The sequence below is a fragment of the Bacillus rossius genome (genome assembly GCF_032445375.1).
Source record: "Bacillus rossius redtenbacheri isolate Brsri chromosome 4 unlocalized genomic scaffold, Brsri_v3 Brsri_v3_scf4_1, whole genome shotgun sequence".
Taxonomy (NCBI): Eukaryota; Metazoa; Arthropoda; class Insecta; order Phasmatodea; family Bacillidae; genus Bacillus; species Bacillus rossius.
Genome location: NW_026962010.1, coordinates 11,535,469 through 11,562,948, shown reverse-complemented (window position 1 = coordinate 11,562,948; position 27,480 = coordinate 11,535,469). Strand labels below are relative to the sequence as shown.

General features: G+C 36.8%; 1 protein-coding gene across 1 annotated transcript in view; it reads left to right on the top strand.

Annotated features, from left to right (window-relative positions):
* LOC134541570 (methyl farnesoate epoxidase-like) overlaps positions 1-27,480 on the top strand; it is a 60,893-nt gene that overhangs the window by 5,309 nt on the left and 28,104 nt on the right. Inside the window, exon 2 of the mRNA XM_063385085.1 lies at positions 24,066-24,181. Within this exon, the coding sequence (XP_063241155.1) occupies positions 24,088-24,181 (94 nt within the window). The 5' untranslated portion in view covers positions 24,066-24,087. The remainder of the gene's footprint in view (positions 1-24,065; positions 24,182-27,480) is intronic.

The window sequence follows — 27,480 nt, the reverse complement described above, 5'->3', positions numbered from 1 at the left end:
CTTTATTTATTTTATTTAAAATAATTTCAATGACATAAAAACACGAACTAAAAATGCATGTTTATAGCAGATATATGTAACTAAGGTCAAGGATACAATATTGATACGTATTGGAAATGTTATTGAAGAAAAAATTTTAAAAAACTATGCTCTAAACAGAGCTCTCAAAAAAAAATTTAATGAAAATAATTTAACTGGTGTTATTTTTGCTATGTATATAAAAGGTCAAAAAAGGTAGCCATGCCTAAAACCCATAAATCTGAACGGTAAAAGTGTTGCAGTAAAAATTAATTTTTTTTGTGAAAGAGTATTTTTTCATAAGGATAATTATTAAGGGGTTAGGGGTTAGTGATTTGACTACATCGGAAATGTGTGTATATATATATATACATACATATATAGACATATATATGCAAACAATTTTTATTTTTATTTAACTGCAGGCGTGAAACCTCAGCCAAGTATGGAGTGATATTGTAATAAAAATGGTAGTTTTAGCCTACATGTTCACTATGTTATGTACACGCGTTAACATGGTTTCGGTTTTTTTTTTACGGCAGAATATTGGTTGTCTTGCTGTTTAAACACACGCACAATGCCATCACTGTTTGGTCTCAAATGTCACAGTATGAAATTCAGAATTATATAAAATTCCTTATCCCTCACTTTGATTACTTAGATGTACTGGCAAAGAAGCTTCGAAAGCTCCAAAACTGCTGTGAAAGATTTATTTTTAACCTTAATTCACGAGATTTTCTAACTCAGTAGTATCAGCAGATTCAATTATTCAAACTCACACAAAGGCGTAATATGCACTAACTGATTATTGCTTATAATCACTGCAAGTGGGTTCGCCTTGCTAACAGTCGGCCAATTAAAATGACCTACACAGCTACCTCAGCCACGAAACACGACCCACAGGCAAATCTATGCTGGCAATCCCCGTACATTCGTCCAAATGTTTATCCGGATTTTTTGCAGCTACGAGCAGCAGGCTCTAGAACGAACTGGACCTGGTGACAAGACAATCTAATAACCTGTAGCTACCTTCAAACGCAGGCTGAAGAAGCATCTGTGGAACACCTACTTAGCATTATCACTTTACGGCTTCTCTACTGTATGAATGTGTGTGTGAATGTGTGAGTGAACGGTATTAATGAACTACTATCTAATATTGCTCATATCTCACATTTGCAACAAGTCACTTTTAACATTTAATTACATTCCAGCAGGCGTATGCATATGCTTAATTTCGAGTTACATATGAATTAGTTTTTAGTTTATCTGTTATCTTTGTATATTTAGTTAACTTTCAAGTTTTTATTTTAGTTATGGTATTATTTTACTAAGAATTTTTTTATGCGTTATTATTTTATTTTTTAATGTGTAATGTTAATGTGTAGGAACATTTAATGCAGTTAATTGTACGAAAAGGTGTATCGTCTTAACTTTGCCACCAAGAAAGAGAAAAAAAATATTTATTTAATAAATTTCACCATAAAAATTCGTTGAGATTTACTTGAATTTTACGATAAATCCGAATTAATACATAGCCTACACATAAATATACACATATACATTAAAAATTATAATCAATCGATTATGAGAACCAAATTAATGTTAAACACTTTTCATATGTGTATCCTCTTAAACATATTGAATTTCTAATGTCATTATAAATTTAATATTTCTGGAGCCTAACCAATAAACAGAATGTTAAATCCAAGTTAGCATTAATTAAAAAAAATTGAACACTAAGAAGCAAGCATTTACACTTTAATTTGTCGTATTTAAAATGTTTGCTTATCCTTGTAATTATGTTTAAGCAGTCAGAATATCTTAGAGTTTGCATTTGTTGTAATGTTAAAAAAAAAACTTATATTACGAAAACTCGTATTAATATTGTTTTAATGACTGTTCACTTTAAAGAAAAAATAAGTTTCACTACTTTTATGACTGGCGCTAAAATGGGGAATTCTAATTAAAAATAAACACATGTTTTATCACTCTCTCGTGGCATACGGGTGAGGGCGATATAATTGTATCCCCTTGGAAAGGGTACCTTTAATAATTTTGGTGCAGTAGTGTAGCTGGGTAGAAACTGGAAAGGTACCCTTTCATATTTCTTAAAATGTTTTAGTTTTAATGCAAATATGGACTGGTAAGGTATCCCCTCGGAAAGGGTACCTGTCAGGATTTTCTGTACAATGACAGAATAGAAAATAAACTGGAAAGGTACCCTTTCCGATTTCTTCAAATACATATTATTTTCTGCTTTAAAATATCCTAAAAGTTATCCCCTTGGTTAGGTTAGGTTAGGTTAGGGAATAATGGAGCACTAACACAGACAATACACGGGATAAGAATTTTCCTCCGATCATATATTCTGATCGAAATAGAGTTTACACGCACAACAAAAGACAAAAGAGAAAAAAATTTAAAATGTTACGCTACATAAGCGGTTATTTTGCTAACGTATTCTGTGAACACTCGCTACCAGCGCTACCTAGTATGAAACTGAGGAACTAGGTGCTTGTATCGATACATTACTTGTCTGGCAGCCATTTTGGGATATGTTTCCAGAGGGGATAACTTTCACGATTTTAAAGCAGAAAATAATATGCATTTTAAGAAATCGGAAAGGGTTCCTTTCCAGTTTATTGCTACACTACTGCACTACTGCCACCACAAGTATGAAAGGTACCCTTTACAAGGGGATACAATACAGCCCCCCCCCCCCCAACCGGGCGAGAAGGTCTCGCTGCGACACAGGCGTCAGCGTAGCGACGTCGTAAGCACAAAGCGGTGAGATAGTGCTTCGTCGCGTGGTCAAAGTTGCGAAAAATGGGGTTTTTGGGGAGGGGGAGGCGTGTTAGGATCGAAGATTGCGAACACTGCCTCGGAACCGAGGCTTAAAGTACGGCAGAGACGCAGAACCGCGACCGCAAGAGAAAAACAGCGAGGGTAAGAAGGACTTATAAACGGTGTGATAGCGAGGCGTCTGGTTTCTTTTAAGTATTTGAGCAAGGCAGTAACTAGACGGGTGAAGACTTCGGCTTATGAAACTAATGTAATCGAAATCCGACAGTAAATTTAATGTCGAGCCTCTATTTGACAGTCTTTGATTCCACTCGAGACCCTACAGGAAGAGAGGGTATAGTATCAACCAGGTCGAGGTAGTAACATAACAAAATATTTCATATTTGAAACATATGTTCTAATAAATTGTTGAAGTATGTCTCTTCTCGGGAAAGTAATATTTTTATTTGATTTAATCTGTAAGGAACAAAATAAAAATTAAAACTACTGAATTTTTGTGAATTTTATGCAACGTTCGCAATTTTCGATGTATGAGGCTCACTAGCGCCTGTAGCTATGTAACACTTCTGCAAACAACTGGTTCTGTCGCGTGCGGTGAGTCTCGGTTTTTGGGCAGCTCCACAGTTAGTGCCAGCCACGATGCTCTGCACTCTATCATGTTGTTGTCATGCTCGTACAGGGTCAAGCCTTCATGCTTGTGCGCACCCCTGTGACGTCATCATCAGGAGGCAATCCCTCCCCCCGCCGAGTTGAACTTCACACGGCGGTGCTGCCCTTTTCAAGAACTCGGCGAAATTTATTATATCTTTGTAGTCCTTTTTGTATTAAGTTTGCTTTTTGAAAAGAAGTTAGAAACTTACTCATTGTCTTATCTAGTAGGCCTTACTGTTGCAATAAATACTGTAAACACACTAAAAAAACGTACAAGAAACTTATTTTATTTGAACGAATTTGTTTATAACTTTATTTTGAAATGCATATATATACAAATATTTTTGTCAGCTGTATTATAAATCAAATTTTACACATATTAACTAAGGATAATTGCGTTTTTATGGTTTACAAACAAGTATTACGCTATTAAAATGACAGTGAATTTTTTCATACAACAAAAAACATATGGAACACACTTTTTAACATACCTGCAAAGTGTCAAATATATATAAACTTATACAAAATTACATTTCTTTGCGATTTATACCTAAGACAAATAATTTATACTTAAGTATATTTTATGACATAACAAACCAATGTAATACAAATTTAGAGAACCTCAAATATGAAACGTTAATACCAGGGAATACAATATTATTATGGTATGAATTTATAAAATTATTTATTACAATGACTTCTTTATGCTAATTGCGTTTATGGGAACTCATGCAAACATTTTTACATCATTTGCCAAACGATTATTTAACACTTATTCCTTTTCAGAAAGTATTCTTGGGGCAATACATGCCAGACCAGAGTGATATAAAGATGCATTTCGTGCGCAAACACGATGTGACTGGAAAAAAATAAATTTGGAACAATTTTTGTGTTAGTTGAGACATCATTGCGTTATACTTTCTTTGAAATATTTATGCAATGGGGAATTTAGATTAAATGCATTTTTTTTGGACATACGCTATTGCAGTTTTGCACTGTTTGTCATGAAAAATTTCTGAAAATCAAAAAATATATATATATATATATATCAAGATAAAAAGTGGTTCTCTGAAAAGTCGGTTTACGTACGATAGTTTAACGTGACAACGTCATAACAAAAGATTGATGAAATGATTGCATACTTTTATGAATAAAATTGAATCATTTTTATTGAATTATCACTATTTCGTATGGATACAAAGAAGGAGTGAAATGAAATCTACAATTTAAATGATAAATTTACTTTTATTTGCACTCATTAATTCAAATATGTTTATTACTTTAACGAAGAGATTATTTTAACTATAACTTTTATACATGTTTGCTATTTAACTTCTTCCAATCTGTGTTATTCTGTTAAGGATAGGACGATGATAGGAAAAGTAGGAAACGAACGGGAGTGTTTCAAGTTTAATGTGCCTCGAAAAAGTGTAATCGATGGTTTTTCCAATCGATTGGAAGAGAGATAGAGGCGGTGCAAGCGTACAATGAGCGTAACGGGACAAAGCGTAACGGGACAACGTGTGTAACGGGACATTTAGTCATCCTTTTTTGTGCGTGCAGCCGGCGTTCATCGATTTATTAAACGTTGTCACGTCAAAAATTCACAGTAAGCAAGACTGAATCAGATGATGTCGAACAAATGGAACCAACGATGAAACTAAAAAATTATTGACTAAGTTCCTTCAACGGAAATCTTGTGCTGTATGATATTTATATGTTGAACATTTTTTGTCCTTACTGCCATCGTTGTGTTGTCCGTAATACAATAAGTAAGTAATTGGTACCTAATCATAATAATATATTACGTTTCGTGAAGTACATTTAATGTTACGGTGTGTAAATGAAAATAAACATGTAGTTTCCAATCTGAGGCAGGATCTATGTGGATGTAATGGGGTTTGCCCTTATAGGAGCCGACTGCCCTACCAGAAGGGACAGACCTAAATTTTAAAGATGGATGAAAAATTCATATTGATATTTAAAAGAAATAACATATTTGGCAGTAGGAGAGCCACAGTCTCACCATGCAATCAAGTCACAAGATTAAAACTAGTTGAACATGCTAAAGAACATGAGGTTAGCATTTACACGGGACTTCAATTACATCTTCAGTCACCAATATCATGTAAGTTGGTAAACTTACCTAGGAGAATAGATGTAGTTATTTTTCATTTGCAATCCGGATTGCAGAAATAAAATGCAACTTCTAAACTTACATTTTATTAATATTAGTTATAATAACAACATTTCTAATAGAAAATTAATAATGGTGAAGATATATTATGCCATAACCTCTATCGTGTGATAAATAAAAATTATAATGTTAAAATAAAAAAGTCTTTATACTTACAAGATTTATTGCAGATTTCTTATACGCATAGTAATAAACTGTATAGTTTCGATTGAAAATACAACATTAAGTTACAACCTTCTATAAACATACACACAAAACTATTAATAATTTAAAATTTACAACTTCAAAATGTAATAAACATGTTTTAAAAATATAAATATTTACATTTTTAGCGATATATTTAAATTCCAAACTTCTACAGCAGCCAAACGATTTTACCTGCAGATTCGACACAAACTTACAATTTTTCCTCTCAAAGATACAATAATACAACACATTGCAATATTTATTCATTATTCAGGTAAAACTTAAAACCTCATTTAGATGAATTTCGTAGTACATACAATCATACAATCTTCTTTGCTGACTTCAATTGTATAAACCTAAACACACCTCTACCTCCAATCGTCCGACCACAGCATGACTTGGGTGGGTACTTCCTCTTGAAGTTGCAAACAATTTTATTTCCCCCTTCGTTTTTCTGTCATGGCCCTTTATCCACCAATTGAAAAAAATATATATTTAATCACCAATTGAAAAAAAAATTATTTAATTATGCTAACAGGCACACATGTTTTGTGCAGAATTTACATCTTGATTGAGGAATTCACGAAAGTATCTTACATTTCTGATTGCAAAAATCACAGCTTTCTGGTTTACATAGGCATTGCAGAAATTATCATTATTGAAACTAAATTAACTAATTTTGGGTATCATATGACCGGTATAGGCAAGATACTCTGAGCCCTGGTTCAAGGTAGAAATGTCGTCGTGGAGGTGTCAACTGCGTTAGAAACTACATCTTGGACGATCTTGATCTTTGACCTTGACCTTTGGTCATAATCTCGGTGACCATTTTGGAAGATGTCACTTCTACCATCTTGGATTAAGTTATTTTGTTTTTAGAATGTTCCGCCTTCTTTAATCATGACATCACGTCCGCCATCTTTAATCATGACGTCACGTCCTCCATTTTGGATTATGACATCATGCCAGCAATATTGGATGGCATCACACTATCTTGTTTTCATATGCTGGAAGCCTTCATCTTGTTTTCGTCTTCTGGAGGACACCATTTTGTATTTTGATGTCACAGCCGCCATCATGGTTTTTTTTTGTTCTGCTGGAGGTCACCATCTTGGATGATGTAATGTCCGCCAGGATCACTCTGTCTCATGCACATGTGTTACGACCCCTCATAAATATATTAAAATTAACTTTTTATACAAAATACTTTGGAAGCGAGGTGATTCCAACAATGACAGCTCGGACCTCTGTAATGAAAAACATACTCCTTTGACCACAAGGCCATCATGGCATTTACCAGACTGAGAGTTAAATAACGTATATATAAAAATTCATATTCGAAATAGTATTTTTTTTTAATACAAAGGAATAATATTAATGAAGCCGAGCCGGCATATTCTTTCAATACTTTCTACTTTTATCACTGGGGTCTCATAGTACACATATCGTCCGCTAGAGATTGCTGCAACCATATTAGTTTATTTTGAACCGTTCAGTAATATTTATTACCATGAAGAAATAGCATCCGCCATCTTGTTGGCCATCTTGGCCCCCCTATTGAAATTCTGTCATTATTAAACTATAAATCATTAAAAAAAAATCACGTATTAATATACTTAATTGAATATGGCAAAAGAAGCGTGCTCAAAACTTCTGGCTCAGAAGCGAAAGATATGTGCTCAGTGCGTCTAGCTCAAAAGCCAATGATACGTTCTCAATGATTCTGCCTTGAGAGCCAACGATACGCAGAGCTTCTGGCTTAGGAGCCAAAGATAAGTGCACAGGATTCTGGCTCAGGAGCCAAAGATACGTGCTTATAGTTTCTGGCTCGTGAGTCAAAGATAAGTATTCAAGTTCAAGCTTACGTGCTCAGAAATCCTGGCTCGTGAGACAAAAATTAGTGCTTAGAGCTTCTCCTTCGTGAGCCAAAGGTCAGGATTCGATATCCGGCCATGTGACCGTTTTTCTCTTCCGCATAATTTTCTTCTCGGGTTCAGGTCATGTTTTTTTTTTTTTTGTGTTTTCTTGGCGTTTCGCTATGCGAGAGGCAAATATAAACCACTGCAGAACATTTTTCAATTAAATTTCGAGGGGCTTTGTTGCTTCCAGAACCGCGGGGTTCACCTGGTCTCACAGTGCTCGGACACGAATATCAAGGGTTCATCATCAAGTAGTTTACCTCTAGAGCTGCCTATTTTCATGCCTTGACGTTGAAATTCTTCCTAGTTTATTTTCTTGGAATCACATCACAGTGAATTGAATTCATCACTAGAATAATTGGTATTATCTTCAGGCTACGAGGCTTGAAACGTAATGTCCTCCAAAAAAATTAAACAAGAAAAACCTGTTGCTACCAAGTTCGAAACAGATTGAAGGTCACAGTCCTAGGATGCACGGTAATAACTTTTCAAAATTTAGTTCGCCGATCGTATCTGTTTTTTATAAACACCTATGACGTGTTTTTTTTTTTTTTTTTTTTTTTGCAAAACGTGTGATGAAATAAAACTTATCCATAATTTAAAACTTTTGGGACTAAAACACGATCTCAATTTGAACTGGATAAAGTTTGCACTTCAAATCGGAAGGTACTGGTTCAAATCCCTGCCCGTAACTTCTGATTGTGTGTTTTTTTTTTTTTTTTTTTTGTGATTTTCCAAAATCACTCCAAGTGGTTCCTGTTCATATACAGAATAAAAGAATTTTAATATTGTTTATATCAGTCGCCAAGCACTAGTTTATAATACTACAATAAAAATATTTATGAAATTTTACAATGAATTTATATTGTCAATTCACATTAACGGAATGCTTTTTTTTAAAAAAATACTGACGATTTCACGTCGCGCTTACAGAAATTAGCGCATAACATTACATTTTTATTAATGTTTAAACAAGCATACATTTTTTAAACCATGGAGAATATAATCTTTTATTCAATAATTTAAATTTATTTATTTAGTTTAATTATACATATTAATTGGCGCAGTTAATTTTGGGCGCTATTCAGGGAACGGTTTACAAATAACTTTAACTAAGGTAGGTACTGGGACAACACAAAACCATAAATGCCCTGGCAAGAATCCTAACCCGATAATACTGCGAACGTTTTTTTATAGCGATGCAGTTGCTTTCATGTAAGTGTTAAAATGTACAAATATCTGTATTTTCACAAGATCATACCAGTTTTATTGACATAATTTTCACAGTGAATATCATGGACAAATCATTATCCACTGTTCCTGTCTTGCATGTTGATTGTCTGCCTCTAATTACCTACCTTTAAATGAGTCGTAAAACCCAAATAATTTAAATAAAAACCAAATAGCAACGTTATGAAATTCAAACTTGTCTGACAGAAAGTATGACGAAACCTAAACGTGTGTTATGAATAACCAAACATACATTTATATTTTGATCGCGGCAATGCAGCAAGATTGCCGGACTTGCGATGAAACATGCCTGGTCACCATTACGGCTCAAAGTCGCTGAGTACAGAGTGGACAGGCAAGTGACGCTGTGTTCAAGTCGCTCTCAGAAGGTTCTAAGCATATAATATATATCTCAACCTCGAAGGCATAAGACACTATGTCACGAAGACCATATTTTTCATCAGAGCATACTTCACTTAGATACTCAACTATTTTCTAATCTAAATATGTGAATTTTTGACATATCGTAGATCTTAATGTGGTATTCCTATAGAAAGAACGTCAAATGGTGGTCAAGTTTTCTGTTAAAAGTATATTTTGCCCAAAAGTGGACATAAAGTCTTATGCCTTCGAGGTGTGTGTGTGTGTGTCAATGCAAAAACACAAAAACCTATAATTCACCTTAAGTTTTAATTGGCTTTCTTTGCATAGCGTAGTTGGTTGGAGCCCTAACTTCGATGCGACTAGTTCTGGGTTTGGATTCCAAGACAGAGCTTATTTTTTTGCAATATGTTGGTGCTTCTAGTTTGAAAGCCGTCCTTCGAGCAACCTTGCGTCATAAAAGACTGCTTTGAAACGGGTTTACGTTAAAATTAGGAAAAAAATAGGTGGGACATTCACACAGCTTGAAAGATTGTAAAGTGAAGGTAAACGTTAACATCACACGATATGCAGAAAGAAAACTAAAAAAAATACCCAAAAGACAAAAACACAAATTAAGCAAAAAAATGCTGTTGTCAATAGGATATAAACACAACATAATATTCCATAACAGGAATATGGTCAAAAAACAAAGAAAAACAAAAAAAAATGAACCAAGAGAACAAAAAAAACCACAAATGATGACAGCACAAAAATAATGAACTCAAAAAAATTCAGCACAACAGTTGAAACGAGACAAAAATACGACAAAACGAAAAGACGAAACAAACACAATAGTTTTCCAAAACAGAAACAAGCGACGTTTTGGGAACTGCTATCTGCTCCCGTCCTCAGGCAGAGACGCACATGTTACGAAAACACAGGTGCGATGGGCTGCCGCCGATCCATCATATTGCCATCCGGGGCAGTTAGTGTGTGCGAAACCAGAAACCGAAGTTTCTATAACTCGCTTAGTGGGTGTAAATTCAGTTGCACCCCACACTTTTGTAAATCACTTGGATCAACGGGTGGGGCGCGTGTCTTGGATAAGTTTGGCACACGGGCCTGTGTGTGCGCTGGTAGGTGGTGTAATGCTATAAAAAGTTACGTGTACTGGTCATCGGCGGGGGAGTGAAGCTCCCCACCAGATAGATCGGCTAACTGGCGTGATGTAATGTCGTGTTGGTGTGCATTAGAGGATTGTCTGTGTGCTGTAATTTCAAGTGACCTAGTTAAACTCGGGTGTGGCGTGTAGTGTAAAGCTGTGCGAGCCGCTCCTAATAACCCCTGGGAACACAGAACATGCATGAGTAGTCAGCTCATATGTGCATGTAACAGGAAGTTCAGGCCAACACTCGCTCAGGTATATAATCGTGTGGTTGTGTTTGTGAACGTAAAAAAGAATTTACATGGGTTATTACTCCACTGGCCGCCTTAGGGACTGAACCATTGCGTTCCTTAATAGTTCAGTCAAAAACAGGCTAAGCCAGTTGATGCGGAGGATAGCCCCAGGCTGTTGTCAAAAATAATCTGAATCATAGGAAAATTATGTTAATTATTGATACTCAATTTGCCTATGAAGGCCGTTCGGTTGTAAGTTCAGGCAGGAAAGCCCTCGTCTGAAAAAAATTTTAATACATAATTTTTATTATTTTTATTTGATTTCCTATTTTGTACTTGTTTTGATCTTATTTTTGTTGTTTTTTTATCCTAAACTAACTATACATGCCCCCAGAGCCCTGCCCTGACAGGCATGCATGCCTCTCGGCCTGGATCCCCAGTGGGAGTTTGAGGCGAGAAACCCCCTACCTGTTTTCCTGCATGGCCCTGCCTTGACAGGGTGCGAGAAAGGTGTGTGCGCGTACGTAGAGTTGTATCCCCGGGGAAGGGAAAATTTAATTTTGAGTTATTGGTGGATTTGTTGGTAATATTGATAAATTTTCGACTTTATAATTCAAAATCCGATGCCTTACCGATACGCCACCGGCGCTGGAGGTGAAGCCTGCCAGGCGGGCATTGCCCTTCAGACATCGGGAGTCAGCCCTAACACAACAGGCAGTGAACTCCCGGGAGCCAAACCTACTCCTGCGTGCTTCGGACCATTTTGAATTATTATTCGAATTTTAAGTATTTAAGTTGCTACTGGATACGGAATTTCTTAATAAAATCGATGTCGCTTTCCATTTCATAGGGTTAAGCAAGCCTAGGCTTCTTGTGTTTTCGTTGCTCGGACGGGTCATCAATCGCAATTAAATTCATTAATGTGTTTTCATGGGCTGTTAAATCGTTGTATAGTTGTTTATTTTTCTTTGAAATAATTTCCTTGATGTACGGGATTTTTAGAGCATTTTGCATAGCTTCGATGCTAGTGTAATGTGTGCAATTTAATATAGCTCGTAGAAATTTATTTTGAATAACTTGCAGTCTTTGAATATAGTGGTTTGCAGCATAGCTCAATACCTCGCACCCATATAGGAGCTGGGGGCGTACGATTTGCGTGTATAGTTCTAGTTTTTTCCGGCTTGGTATGTTAGGGGCTTTAAGCATGGGGTAGAGCTTAGTTAAGTTTCCGGTTGAGATTTTAGATGGTCTCTTTGTGTTTATGCCACAGCAAAGCTCTGTCCATTGTTATGCCTAAATATTTGGCTTCGGTGACATTTGGGATACGTTGTTGGAACATTTCAAGTTCCCTGTCAGGCGTGCCTCTGCGTTTTGTAAGAATTAGAGTCGCTGATTTTGCTGCATTTATTTTAATTCTCCATCGCGTATAGTACTGTTCTAAGATAGTTAACTGGCGCTGTACACATGTCGTGGCATATCTTAGGTTGAGGCCACTTGTGGTGGCCTCAGTCGTCTTGGTTATTACTATTACCTTTATTTTGCGTAAAGTTTATTTTAAGATGAGTTAATTTTTTAAATAACATTATTTATGTGTTTATATTATTTAATGGTGTATGTTATTATTTATTTATTGTAACTTTTTAATCGTATACTTTTTTTATTTTACGTTAAGTACCCTTATTCTGGAGTGGGACTTGCAAGAAATAACCAGAACGATCTAGCGGAGTGAGGGGTGGTAGTAGAGGAGGGGGGTGACGTCAGCTGACGTGACAAGGGGAGGCGACGGCCAGCTGTTTGCAGCGGAGTGTGTGTTTGACCGCCGGCCGCGGAACTACTCGGTGGATAGTAGAATTTGCATCCCAGCGATGAGTAACTGGTGTTACGTTACGTGAATAAGATTGAATATGACGGTAACGCCACGGCACCTTGGGCGAAGCAACATAAGTGGTGGTATACGAGAACGCGATATTTGGGGGCCTAGTGCACGGGCCACCGATACAGCGCGATGCAAGAGGCGCTAAAAAGTGAGTGGGGTTTACACCCGACCCCGGCAGTCACCAACTACAGAGGTATGATTCAGTAACAAGTAAGTGCGAGAACTGGATTTTGTACTTTTTTGCCCGGCTGGTATGACTTATGGAAGACGTGTTTGAAAGACAGAGTGCGGCGACGGGAATTGCTGGTTGAATTTATGTAGACTGAAGGACGTCACTATTTCGTTCCCCCCCCCCCCCTCCTCCGTAATAGACTGTGTGGGACTTTGGAATATAATTAAGTATACAAATGTCTGTATACAAATGTCGCTACATGCGTTGAATTCAATTATAGCAATTTAAATGATATCTCGAATTAACCTTTTAGATCCCTTTACCCTTTTACAGTACTTAATTTTGAGCATCTTATTTTTGGTAATTCATTAATATAACTATCACAATAGGTTATGCAGGACTGTCGGTAAATTTAGCATGCTAATGATTTATTTTGCGCACTGGCCAAATGTTACACCAGTCCATGGGCGTCTGTTGAATTTAATTTTACTACACTTTCAATATCAGCATGGCAGTGGTGACGCGTATACGGGACTGGCGTGGCGAGTGCGGACGTGTGCAACTACCCCGGTATAAGGGGGGTTGGCCACAAGGTTGCTGGATTGTTTGATTATTGCTGTATCATCCCAGTAAATTTGCACCTGGGCGTTTGCATGCGGGATGTCGGCTGTATAAATATTATAGAAAAACGGGGAGAGAGGTGAACCCTGGGGAACTCCAGCTGTAAGTTCCCGAATGGTCGATTTTGCCCCATCCAGAGCAACATAAAAATTACGGCGCCATAAGTAGTGGGCTGCCAGGTAGATGTATGTGTCTGGAAAATTAAATGTTATTAATTTTTGTATTAATCCTGGGATCCATACTTTATCGAAAGCCTTTTCCGCATCGAGCATGGTCATAGCTGTGTAGTCTTTCGTTGAGTTGTTAAAGCCGTCGGTGACGTCTTCTACAGTCTTAGTTAATAGATGAACTGTGGAGTGTCCGTCCCTGAAACCAAACTGAATATCAGGAATTATGTTGTGTTCGTCTGCGTGTTTTTTAAGGCGTGAGAGGAAAGCTTTTTCGAAAATTTTACTCATTCTGTTAAGCAGGCGGATAGAGCGTCTGTTTTTTGGGATTCCCGGGTTCTTTCCTGGTTTAGGTATTGTAATTACTTGAGCTAGTTTCCAGGAGTCTGGGTAGATTTTGTGCGTGAGAATGGCATTGAATATTGCTAATAAGTATTCAAGTGCTTCTAAGGGGAGTTTTTTTTTCAGAGTTTCGTAGTTTATTGCGTCAGTTCCGCCGGCTTTATTGTTTGGGCTGCTTTTAATTAATTTAAAAAGTTATCTTACGGTAATAGGCTCGGGCTCCAGTTAGTGTGCCTAGTTGTAAATAGTTGTTTACCGCCTGCGTTGTTGTTAGGGTAACATTTATATTATTTACGCCAGTGTTCGTGGAGAATTGTTTTTCTAAGATGTCTGCAACTGCGTTTGTTTTATCTTCGCCTGTGTATTTGGCCCCATTTTCTGTTATTATAGCTGGGGTTGAAATGAATTTATTTTTGCCGCGGAGTCTGCGAGTTAGCTTCCACATTTCCTGTGGTTTTGTGGCTACTTCATTAATTAAATTTCCAAATTGGTTTATTTTTTCCTGTGTGAGTTTACGTTTTACTAGGTTATTTAGTCGGTTATATTCTGCTTTAGCTGCTGGAGCGATGGGCTGCAAAAATGAGGGTATTTATCAGAGAATGGACTACATCTTGCTCAGCCAATGGCAGACAAGCTGTCTCCCCATTGGCTGTGCACCATGGAGTAAAAGCGGATTGATTGGCTATTGTTTTGTGCTGCAGGGATGTTTCTCTCTTAATCAAATGGATCCACATATTTTTTAATTCAATGCTCTGCTGGCTGAAAATATTTTTATTGCTAATAATGAAGGCTGATTCTTTGATTTTCCTTTTTATTTTATGGGGTTCCTGTATGAGTGATGTGGAGTCTTCCCAGAGAATTTTGTGGCTATTTTCCCATGTATGTTCAGCAAGTCTGGAATTTAGGGTTTCACCATTCTTGCAGTTGTTTTTGTGTTATTTGATTCAGCTGGATAGAGCTCTGCCAGTTTCACCTACGTACACGTGGCCACATTCACAGGGGATCTGATACACACAGTTGTGGGTTTGTAATTTTTCTGTGGCTGGTTTCACCTTGGTAACAATACTTTTAATAGTATATTTAGAACGGAATGCTGTTTTAAGTCCATATTTGTTTCCCAGGCGTCTTATTTTTTCTGAAAGCCCTTGAACATACGGAATGACTAGTGTTCCTGCCGGTTTCTCGGTTTCTGTGGATTTGAGTGTTTTGTTGGATTTCATATGCTGTTTGATGGTGTTGACATGGTAATCATTGGCTATGAGTTCCTTTTTTATATGATTGTGTTCAACCGCAATAGATTTCTCATCAGAACAAATAATCTCAGCTCAGTACAGACATACTACAACTACAGTCATGCATGTGCTTAGCAATGGCGTGTGTCCAAAAGCTTACATTAAGTCATGCACTCCCATTGCACAAATCTTTCAAAGATAATATGTAGAAATAGTTACATTGTAGATGACTTGCAAGGCTACAATGATCTCAAGTGCATCTTGGATGTTGACTCAGAGGCAATGCATTAGAATATTCCAGTGCTGCGAATCGAAGGTTCGACCATCTTCACGTCAGCGTAACGCTTAGCATCAGTTAACTCTACAAACTAAATTTCATGGATAAGCGTTAAAAATATTTAATTATTTTCAAAGAAAACTCTTTTTAAAGACCTAGCTGGCACACAAACTATCTTATCCCTTCCTTGAACGACAGTAACCACACGTACATGCGTACATACTGAGACATTGAGATTCCATTCTGATAATTTCATTTTTCTCACTCACACTCACAATAGCTATTCGAGATTACTTCACCTGGTCACTTTAATGATATGAGTTGGTCTTTCCTAACATATTTTATGTTCTGTCTAAGCAGTGTCTTTTAAGTACGTACCCTAAACTGGTTAAATTGAACCATAAAAAACTAACTATTGGTGAACCTTCAATCATTAAGAATCGTAAGACAGTTTATTTATAACATTCTACAAATCAGTAAGTAGCCATTTACCGGCTGGTAATGACGGGTAGTAACATCCCGAACCCACGAAAAATCGTATCATCAAAATAAACATCACTAATGAAAATCTAAATCATAGGATTTTGTGGCCAGAATAACTAAGTACTTCTTCGCTTTAGAATTGAGGCCCCGTCTGTGGAAATTATGTGTGCCCGACGCGACGTTCCGACACACCTTGCTGCAGCTATCTTCAAGAGCGAATTCAGAAGCCAAGAAAAAGTTTTAATAATGGTAAGTTAAAAGCACTAACTTCGGAAGTGTCGTGTACGTTTTTGACTGCCATTATGGACAATTCACCAATCACTACCGAAGGTACATTTTCCTTGTTTCGAGGATGGAATTTAACTAAGGTCTCCTTCTTGAGATCTTCGGATCATTTACGCAAAAAACCGATATGTCTAGAATGTCGTTATCAAACACTGAGCATGAGCTTATTTTCTTCCCGTGCGAAAAATAAAGAAAGATTTCATTCCAAAATTATCGGTAAAAGCATTCGTTTCAAACATGTGGCATCTCAGTTCCATGCCTAGAGTCTCTGTCGTGTGACAGAACAGGTATCTTTATGACTTACATAGAACACATCAGACACTTTCTGCAATATCGCTTTCAATCAAAAACCGTACGGTGAATTTCAAAGAAAAGAAAATCGCTATAAAAGAAAAATATTTTGTAGTGTTTCTATAGTCATTTTTTTCAAGCATAGAAAAATATACCTACAAAAACGTTCCCGTAATCTATATCTAATACACTTATATTTCAATGAACAGCACGGGTTTCTTTGGGAAACGATTTAATAAAAATTACTTAATGACATCTAAAAATAACAAACATGGAAAAATTTCTCGGACCTCGGCTAGGATTCCAGGTAGCTCTTTAAGTGCTTGAAATATCACTAACAGCACGTTACGATCTTTTGTGCGTTGAATGGGTTGCAATAACACAATTATAGCGATTTTTTTCGCTCATTTTCGAAATGTTTTATTTTTTTATTTTATTCAGCCCCTTCTTTACCACGGGTCTCATTATAGGAGCTGGGACGGTTAACCTTATTTCCTCTAAAAGAATAACTCATAATCGGTCCAGTTCTTCAAGCCATGCGATGTTATCCAGAAATATTTACGAGTTATTATATTGTCTTATACCTGTAAATGATGGTCCCATAAGTGGACGTAGTTTCTTGCTCTTCAGTGGAAATGGTTACGTAACGTGGACTATTTTTTACTGCGGAAAGAAAATAAAAAATTTATTGCGAATGTGAAGAAAACAAAAAAGTGTGCGAGTTGAGACCAAGCGAAATAAGGTAAACAGGTGGGAGAGAACTGGTCAGGTAAAAGAAGGCTTCGAGTTGTTACCACACACATGCAGCACACGTGCGGGCCTGCCTCGTTGCTACGCCAGCGCAACAGCGGCATCAGCGCGAAATACTGGGACAGCGCTTCGCAGCGGGGCTGGGAGGCTGGTCACCGCCGCGTGAAGCGAAGGGGGCGGGGAGGGGGTAGGAACGATGCCGTGGACCCAAGGCCTCAAATACGGCAGCCTCGCCCGGAGGAGGGCTTTCCGGGGTTGACCGTACCGAGACGAAGCCACGTGTCTCCCGCCGCCTCCCGCCTCGCCGAGGTCTGCCGCGAGCGGAGGTAAGAGACCCGCGTGTGTGATAGCGAGGCGCGTACATTTACACAGGTACATTTTATTGATTTTAACTTGGCGGGTGACGGCGTTGACAATTGTAATAGACAGCAGTAAAATGAAGTGGAACTGAAGTTAATGTCGAGACCTTATTTTATAACCCCTTATTCCCTTCAAGTCCCCATTTAAGAAATAAGGTAATAAGACCTTCAATAGGAGGACTCGACATGACAAAGTGAAAAAAAAAAGATTCGAACGGTTTTCAGATATATTTGTTGTCCGGAGATGACAAAATTTTGAACTTCAAACCTTTCTTCTGACTTATGGCTCCAACAGCAATAAATATAACCAGATGAATATATTTGATTAAATATTACTTTATTTCAGACGAAAAAAAATGTCCACGGATTCACCTGGAGGGCTTAGATGGGGAGAACTAAAAGTTTTGGTAATAGCAGGATTGATGATAGCAGAATTAGTGGTGGCAGGATTGGTGGTAGCAGGATTGGTTGTAGCATAATTGGAGTAGCAGGATTCGAGGTAGCAGGAATATTGGTAGCAGGATTGGTGGTATTAGGATTAGTGGTAGCAGAATTGGTGGTAGAAGGATTAGGGTAGCAGGATTTACGGCAGCATAATTTGTGGTAACAGGATTGGTGGTAGCAGGATTTTTTGTAGCAGGATTGGTGGTAGAAGGATTGGGTGTAGGAGTATTCGTAGTAGCAGGATTGGGGGTAGCATGGTTGTTGGAAACAGGATTATTGGAAGCCTGATTGGTGGTATAAGGATTGGTGGTAACAGGATTATCAAGTTCAGAGAACCAGTACCCACGTTTCAGGACATTGGTAGGAGGCGAGTGATCTAATCGCATTTGTTTCATTGCTGGGGTCATTGATACTTCTCATCACAAATGAGCCAATTGTCTCCCCTTCATTGAGTTGTTCACACAACTTGACACTTTCATACATTTGTGTGACCGATTCATCCTATACAAATTAACACCCATGCCTTAACCAGGACTTGAACCCAGAACCTCTTTGCACCGAAAAATATGTGCTGCGGAGTTTGGCTTACTCAACCTCTACACGCATCATAACTGACATATCACAAAACCAACTATCCCTACTTTGAACTAACTACCCCACAGTTAGCAGTCAGTACGCTGAACTCAAGACTACCGTAAAAGTTAATGTGAGGTGAAACGTTTCTATCATTATTAAGTTTTATACACCCTACCTACATTTCATACCCACACACACATTAGTTATAGTTAGCTTCGTGACTTCTACCGCACATGTTTTATTTTTTATGTGGGTCATGGGTTCTTCTATCTGCGTGTTTGTAGACATATGTGTGTGTGCTTGGATATGCAAAACCAGTCTCAGAGTTGTATTCGTCTTCTAAATACTTCAGCAGGTTCACTGTGTAAAGAAAACGACGACCCATGCTGCTAATAAATATAAAATTTTAATATTACTGTTTATTAAGAAGTCTTCCAATCAATGAATATCGACTTTTCGTAAGATCATGACTTTCACGGATCATTTTTGCTTAAACATAAATCCTCCTTTTTATTACTCGAACCATTAATGCCAGTTGGTAACTGTACATAAATAATTGTTCAAGCGAATTATTGTTTCCTTTCTCTTTTCAGTTTTATGCCTTATATAGCCTATTGCTATTTCTAGGAAACTGCTTACGTATTAAAAACCGATACCAACATTGTAAAAAACCATTTTGAAAATAACACCTGGGTGCATGGCCGCTTAGCGCATTAGAAGCGAAACTTCACAGACCTGGGCATGGTTGTGTTTAGCTTAGATGTATCTAATAGCTTTTGGTTCAACCGAACGTATTTCCAGTGTTTAGTACTACGTCAGCTCACTAATGGCGCTGAAGGCTATGCGGCTGCCTTCTGTGTTTTCTGAAGTAACTTGATAGTTATGATACATATTGCGATTCGAGATGCTTTTAGTGTAAATGTTAGTACAGTTTTTGAGGATCTCTCCTCCAACCATTTTTTGATAACCCAGCCTTCATATCCTATAAGGATGTCCAGGCTGGGGGCCCCATGGGCATGGATGCGGATACGCCGCATACGCAACCAGGAGGGCGTTAGAGCCGTTAGCTATACACAGAGGCTGAGGCTAAATGTTAGTACAGATTATGTGAAACCTAAGTGATTTAAAATATATATTCACTTCGTGTGTGATGTGCCATTGACATATCTCCAGCCGCGAGGCCTCACCACGCCAAATTGTCATTGAAGTGCCTTTGGAACAAACGTAGCACCAAAATAGCAAATCAGTAACACTACTCTATTCTAGATCGTTACAATTACCTTCAACTATAATTTCCTTTGCTACTTTTCGTTAACCTGTGTGCCGTTGACTTACCATACTGGCTGCGAAGATGTTTCACTACGGAAATAAAAGCACTCCCAATTCAGCAGGCAAGGAAAGAAACCAGTATCCTCGTGCGCGCGTGACCTAGCAATCTCCGTTACGTCTCTATTTTTTTTCAAGTTATACTTATTTAAAACTACGGCCACACAGGGCGTTATGCTCGCTATGTTCGCTATGTTCGCTACGCGAACAAAATATAGCCAGCTGCATGTCAGGTGTCACTGGCCACACAAATCTGTGTTCGTTATGGTCGCTATGTGGGCGATCCAGGCAACGTGGCCGCGTCTTTGATTCTCGGATATTTTTCTAATCTTCGCTGATTTCGTTGTTTTTTTTTTGCGAAAAATTGTACCGTACTTGAAACGTAACGTTTCCTTATTTTTCTGCAAATCCTGAACAAACTTCCTAGTTTAATCTTGCATGAATGAAGTATTTTTTTCCAACAGATCTGTAGCAAAAACTTTGTTTATGTACACAATCATCTTTTATTGATTGCACAAGATTCCAAAAGAAATTTCTTTCCAATGTTTGTTACGGTAACTATCATCCAGGTTGTTGTTTGTTAAACGAAATATACTAATAAAGTATATAACTTTCGTTATTATATTCACTAATAATAACTATAACTAATATAGTTATTTTAAATTTTGAAGACTGAATTATTGCTGTAATTTAAATAGTAAGTAAAACCTAATAAATATATTTTTCTTAATGAAAATAATTGATATTTTAATTAATAATAACTGTAAACAGTATATTTATTAATTTTCTTCATTAGTAAAAATTAAATAAAAGTGACCGTGAGCGAGAATCAAAACCCGAGCGTCAAGCAAGTACGTTAATAACAAGGCAGCTGCGTCCTTGGAAATTATGAAACTTAACTGCGATATAAACTGTGCTTAGATGTCGAAAGGCATTTTTTCTTGGAATTAGCTGGACAGTGCGCTTTATTATTTTAAGGGGCGAACACCCTAAGAGTTATACTAGTAATACACCGAGTCTCATTCCGAAGTGAATTTCTCAAGTCGTACCCTCCTCTTGTGTCTCTAGTTTCGGTCTCCATCTTGAGATGCATGAAACTATACGTAACACATTGTTAGGCGCACAGCCATGCATTTGCAATCCATACAGACCTGAAAAATTCGCGGATTCATTTCGTGTTATGCTAAAATTCAAATAATTTTACCTAAGTGCTGCTTCTGCCATTGGTTCACTGTTAATCTGGAGGACTGGGGGCCAATTAGAGACCCCCACTCATAGAAGTGTCGAATCACAGGCCACCCAGTCGAGACGACTCACAAGTCAGCAGCCAATGAACAGTTGGCATTTGCCCGAGTTTGCAGAGGATATTGGAGTCTATCCTGAAGTTCAATGAATCCGCGAATTTTTCCGGTCTCTATCAATTCATTACAAATGGCTTAACACGTTTGTAATTACATTGTGTTTAAAAAACGTAGTTCTGAAAAATCCTTAATTTTTTTTTTAATTTGGCTTTAATTTTTTATGATACAGGGAATATTTATGGTGGATTTACGAATTACTTTAGTTAAGTATTATGTGACTAAGTAGAGTACTAGTATCTAATAGTCGTTGAATAAGTGTTTAATGAGAACGCATAAGAATAATTACTTACCCAATTATATCGAAATTGGTAAACTATAAGTGTTTTATCACAACAGTAAGGATAGGTGACGTACTTGATAAATTATTTGATAATATTTGTTAAGGATATTAAATCAAATCTATTTAGTCATAAATTTTTATGATGTGATGACTACTTTTGGAAATAATAAAATTACACGTTTTGGGCTTTAAGAAACGCCCTGGCGTTTGTCAGCTAAAGGTTAGTCCTACTCTTTTTTGTTCAGAAAACATTTTCAAAGTATAAAATGCCCAATTTAATTTCAATTAGTTCATTTAAGTTATAAATAAATATTTTGTACAAAAGATTTAAATTATTTAAACACACGGTTAAAAACTAATATGTTATCTATTCTAAAATAAAATTAAAAATTTGACATTTATCGTTGTGTGAGCTTACCCTTTTTTCGATACGAAAGAATAATTATTTTCTTGTTATTGCAGAATTTATCATTTTGGGTCTTTATAAAATACCAGTGTTTGAAAAGTAATTTCGATAGTACATTACTAAAACTAAATCTATAAATTGAAAAAATCTCTATTGAAACTTTATCAAAATTGTTTTATGTAAGACTTATAATACAATTTTTACTTAAAGAGGCGTAATTATCGATAAACATTTAATGCTCTATCTAAATGGAATCAAAAAATAAACTCTTTCTCACATGAATTTTTTTACTCCACGCATAGTTATTGCCGGCTTTATATTTAGCACTAAGTTAAGTACTTTAAGTTTGCAACCAATTTCAATCAAATAAACAAATACAGGGCGAAAAAAGCCTATATATCAATTTTCAGTCAAATCGGTAAACAATAAGAGAGTTAAATTAACATATTTAATTAGAACTGGTTAAATATTTCAAATCCTCGATAAACATTGAGTACTATCCTGGTAAAAAAAAATATTCAAGAAACTTGCTTGTGGTATAAATTATTTTCATACGATTTACCAGATATTTTGGAATGTGTATTTGAAGGTTAAGTAAAGGGCTAGTGCTTGAAAACCCAATTTGAACAAACATAACCAGCCAAAACTAAGATTTATTAAAAAAAAATCACTTGATATGAATTTACATCATCACACACGCACACACATGCTACATACATACAAACATACTACAGACAAGAAAGTGATCTCGTAATTGTGGTGCAGAAACGGTCCATTGCGGTTCACGCGGTGTGTGTTAGACTTGTGGTCAGTTGCGCAACACAAGTTAAAGCGTGATTCTCGTTTATACAAGGTTGTACGTAGAGGCAGGCTTTTTTCGCGAAAAAAAACTCTCATTAAACTTCAGTATGGTATGCTCACACAAGCGGTTTATATTTTGTAATTGACGGCCGTTTACAAGAAAAACCATGCCCCAATTTACCGGGCCATTAGTTCCGCACTGAATCGTTTTGATTGGTGTGCAAATGTCCATATATATATATATATATATATATATATATATATATATATATATACGTATATATATATATATATATATACGTATACACCTGAAAGAAACACAGGCGATTCTACAGTGTTTTTAATTCGCAGCCAGTCTCGAAATATTTTCGCGAAAAATATATGCCTCTAGTTATAGGCACCGAAAAAATACGTGGGTTCTGTTTAAGTCCTGCATGATTAGGTATTTATCCATGTAAAATAAAATGTAGGCCGATTTCATAAATAGCGAGGAGGAGAAAGTCCAGCCTGTCGTGAAATCGATCAGCGAATGTTTTCGGTCCCTACCAAGTAGTAACCTCGACCCTTTAGACCCTCCTCACTGAATTCTTTGCCCTCGGACATAGCTGGCCGCGCTAAAAGCGATCATATTGTTTCTTTCAACCACGTTCAATTTATATAAAAAATCATTTCCTAACATCACTAATAACCGCTGCCATCTTGACGTCCCAGGAATTGAACGATCTTTTTTTTAATAAAGATGTTCGTCTCGGATTTTATTTATATTTTCTTGAATTTTAACATTTTATCTATCATTTAAAAGGGCTTTGAATACTTTTTCAGCTATCTAATATGTATTGAAAACATTGTAAATAAATGATTTAAAGAATTACAATCCGTACTTTGTACAAAAAATAAACAGAAATATATATTACTTTAATTAGTCAAGAAGAGGTTTAAATTCATTCTTTCTCCATCTTGGAAAATGAATTATTCAATGTCAATCACTAAAGTATAAGATTTAAAAGCATATATGTCAATTTTGTATTTGTATTTAGCTTTTTTGAAAATTTCGTTGCATGGTGAAGGGGCATTGAAAAAATTAAATGTTATATGTTTGTTTGTATTTTTCTTGTTTTTTTGTTTTTTTTTCAAAAAGGTAGCAATAAACATTTAAAAAATGCGTGGGATGTTTGGTGTTTGAGAAGTAGCAACACAAGTGGTCACACGTGTGGAGGAGTGAAGGTCGCTGAATGGTCGCTCGTGCGCGCAGGTTGTCCTTGGAGCGACTGCTGATGGCGGCCATGCTCGGCACCCTCCCTCTACTCTTCATGGTGGTGCTGGTGCTACTGGCCTGGATGTGGCGTCGACCCAGCCGCTTCCCGCCAGGTACCCTCCGTGTCCGCATTCTATAAACATATTTTCCGATAGGAAAGTATTTGATCCCTTTTTTTTATCTAATTAATCACCATAAACGCTGTTACAAATTACTCTTATTTAGAAACAGAAGCCTAAAAATCATTTTCCATACATCTAACTTCAAAAATGACAAACTTCCAAACAATTTTTAATCCCCTATTTAACACCCTTAGGCGATGAATTTTAAAAAAAATATCATTTCATAGTGATCACCTACGTTATATAAGAAACTCCTGTGCAAAATTTCATGCGTCTAGACCAACAGGTTTAAGCTATGCGATGTAAGAAAGTCAGTCAGTGTTAGAGTTTTATTAATTATATGTTTAGTATAACTGTAAAACTATTTCATCCTGTTCCTACTAAGGACGTTATGAATTTTCAAATTTTATAAACACCTATTTTGCCACTCCACGCGCTATTGGTTGGAGTTATCAAAAAACCTTCCAAAGAAATATTTTTGGTACTACTCATAGGAGGTAAAGTAAATTCAAAAGGAACGATTTTTATATCGTATTAAAACAGTTATAATGATTTTTCTGTTTTAAAAATATATTTTTTCAATTCCACCAGTTTTGCCCATTAAAGAATTTTAACCGATGTTTTTCCATCTGCAAGTTTTGTGTAACAGTGTGGAAGTAATTCGTTTAAATTAACAGTGATGTATATTTATTCAATGATTGATTGATTGAGTTTTGGTTGAGTTGATGGTTTTAAAATATTTAAAAAAAAAAAATGAATTGTGGTTTTATGGTCAATGGACCATGAGTAGAGACCGGAAAAATGCGCGAATTCATTTCACGACAGGCTAAAATACAAATAGTTATACCTCAGTGATGCCTCTGCTATTGGCTCACAACTCACCTGGATGACTCTAGGCCAATGACAAACACCCAACCAAAGCTTTATCGAATCACAGGCCGCTACGTTGGGACGCCTCACAAGACAGCAGCCAATGAGTGGGTGACATTTGACCGAGTGTACGTAGAACAATGGAGTTCATCCCGGTGGTCATTGAACCCTCGAATTTTTCCGGTCCCTAACCATTAGAGATGAAAACTGTCGAAATTCTCCGGAAGACGCACAGTGGCAACGACGGCAGCCGGCGGTCTTCCTTCGAGGTCTGCCGTAAGTGCCGGCGGCCATGGAGGTTGTGCGCACTGGGGGCTCGCCTCGCGCAGGAGTCGCTCGGGTTCGAGTCCCGGCGGGGTAAACGTGGCGGATCTCTCCGTGAGCCGGTGGATTTTCTCATTGCGCCCCGGTCCCCCACCCCCGCGTCGATGCCCCGTCCTCATCTCATCGTCTCTTATCACCTGAATGTCGTGAAGACAAATATTCCATTAAAAATAACTAAGAATGCGTGAAAAAAAAACTTGACATAAAAAAACCTGCAAATGGGAATTTGATGTGTGAGCCTTATTGTCGAAATATTTTCGAAGTAATTTTAAGGGTATTTTCAGCAATTGAAACCAAAAAGCATTATAGCGGTTTGAAAATAATTGGTAAATTTATGTGTTTCATTATCATTCGATATCTACAGTATCGGTTTATATTAAAATAATGTTTTAATCAAGAACTTAAGCTATAGATTAGTTAGTATTAAGGTAACAACATGAGCTACTAACGTAATTTATGTTGAAAACAAAGTTTCTTTAAATATTGGATAGCTTTTATGCGTAATAAACTAGCTAATATATTATTTCAGTAATTACAATTTTAAAAGTTTAAATAATTATTAGAACCAGTAGCAATGAGGACACGAAGAAAGTTGTCTCCTTGTACTGAAGCAGTACTGAAAATATTACAATTATTTACTTTACTGAACTGGAAGATTAAAAGTTATTCAATTTTAAATAAAACTACCTATATTAATAAATATTTCATATGAAAAAAATAAAACATTTCAAGGTCAGCAACCCGCATTCAGAAAATAATCTCTCTAAAACTATATAAACTAACTCACATAGTGGACTTAAACTATCGAAAGACCATAATAAATTAATTATATCTCTAATATGAGTGTAAACAACTAGATGAAGAACAACGACCCAAAATCACCTCGGCGTTAATGCTAGGACTAAGCCCTTATGCCTGCGGATAGTAAAGGACACTAGATTCATGTTACACGGTAACCCAACATAGGCTATCCTTAACCACAGACGTCAGAAGAATAGTACTCATACTTCCGTCCCAACTGTAAAACCTCTAGAAACTCGCAGTATCAACTCTCGCGAAGTCTTGGAATCGCACGATAAACCATTAACAACATTCGCGTTTCATACACTAAAGGCTTTTTTTTAATGGAACAGTGATATTAATTTAAAATTACATATATATTTAATTTGTACATTTGCATGAAAAAAAACCTCTATAAAAAGGTTGTGTTGGCAATAATACTGGGTTCGGTTTCTTAACGGGTCATTTATGCTTTGTGTTCTCCTGATACCGCTAAAAGTTAAAGTTATTTCTAAACCTTTACCGGAATAGCTTTGCGCACATAATAAGCACGATACATTAAAAAAGTCAAAAAGTTGAATATTCTATTAAAAAATTATCAATGAATTATAAAATTTCAATTAAAATATAAAATTATGCACTAATTTGCGTGAGAAATACTCAGTATTATCTCGAAAAACGTAGGCTACATAATATATGCAAAAATAACCACTGTTTATTGCTGTACAAAGTTACAATATAGTACTTGTAGAATTACAAACTATTTCTTGGGAACTGTGTTTCAAAGAAATCTTTTGTAAAAGTATATATATATATATCTGTGGTGTATGAACCAATCGTGCGAAGGCACGCACTGAAGGCAGCAGCCAATGAACACAAGACATTGACAATATCCAGCCGTGTTTTGCTTGAAACCGTCCGCGACCAGACCTCACAACCGACCTCACCCCAAGTCATTTTTCAAGCTCTCGCTACCCCCCTTTCCCTTTTCCCTGAGATCAGAGCCACGGAACTGGCAATACTCCTGACTTTTCCCAGACGCCACCGTGTGGCCAAATGAGACCGCAAAATGGCAGGTCGCGAAAGCGCGAACGCCGCTCTCGGAAAGAACTGTGCCACATCTGCCACACAACTCGCGACCGGCAGCTGAACAGAACTGCCAGGCCGCGTTGAACACACCACACAAATCGGTCCCGCAACGAGAAGTAGCAACCCAACTGAAACCAATTCAAATAAACCCTACCGTCTGAAATTGTACCACGTGACAATACGACGCACATTTTTTTAATTTTATTTTTTGGCTGCCTGGTTACTGT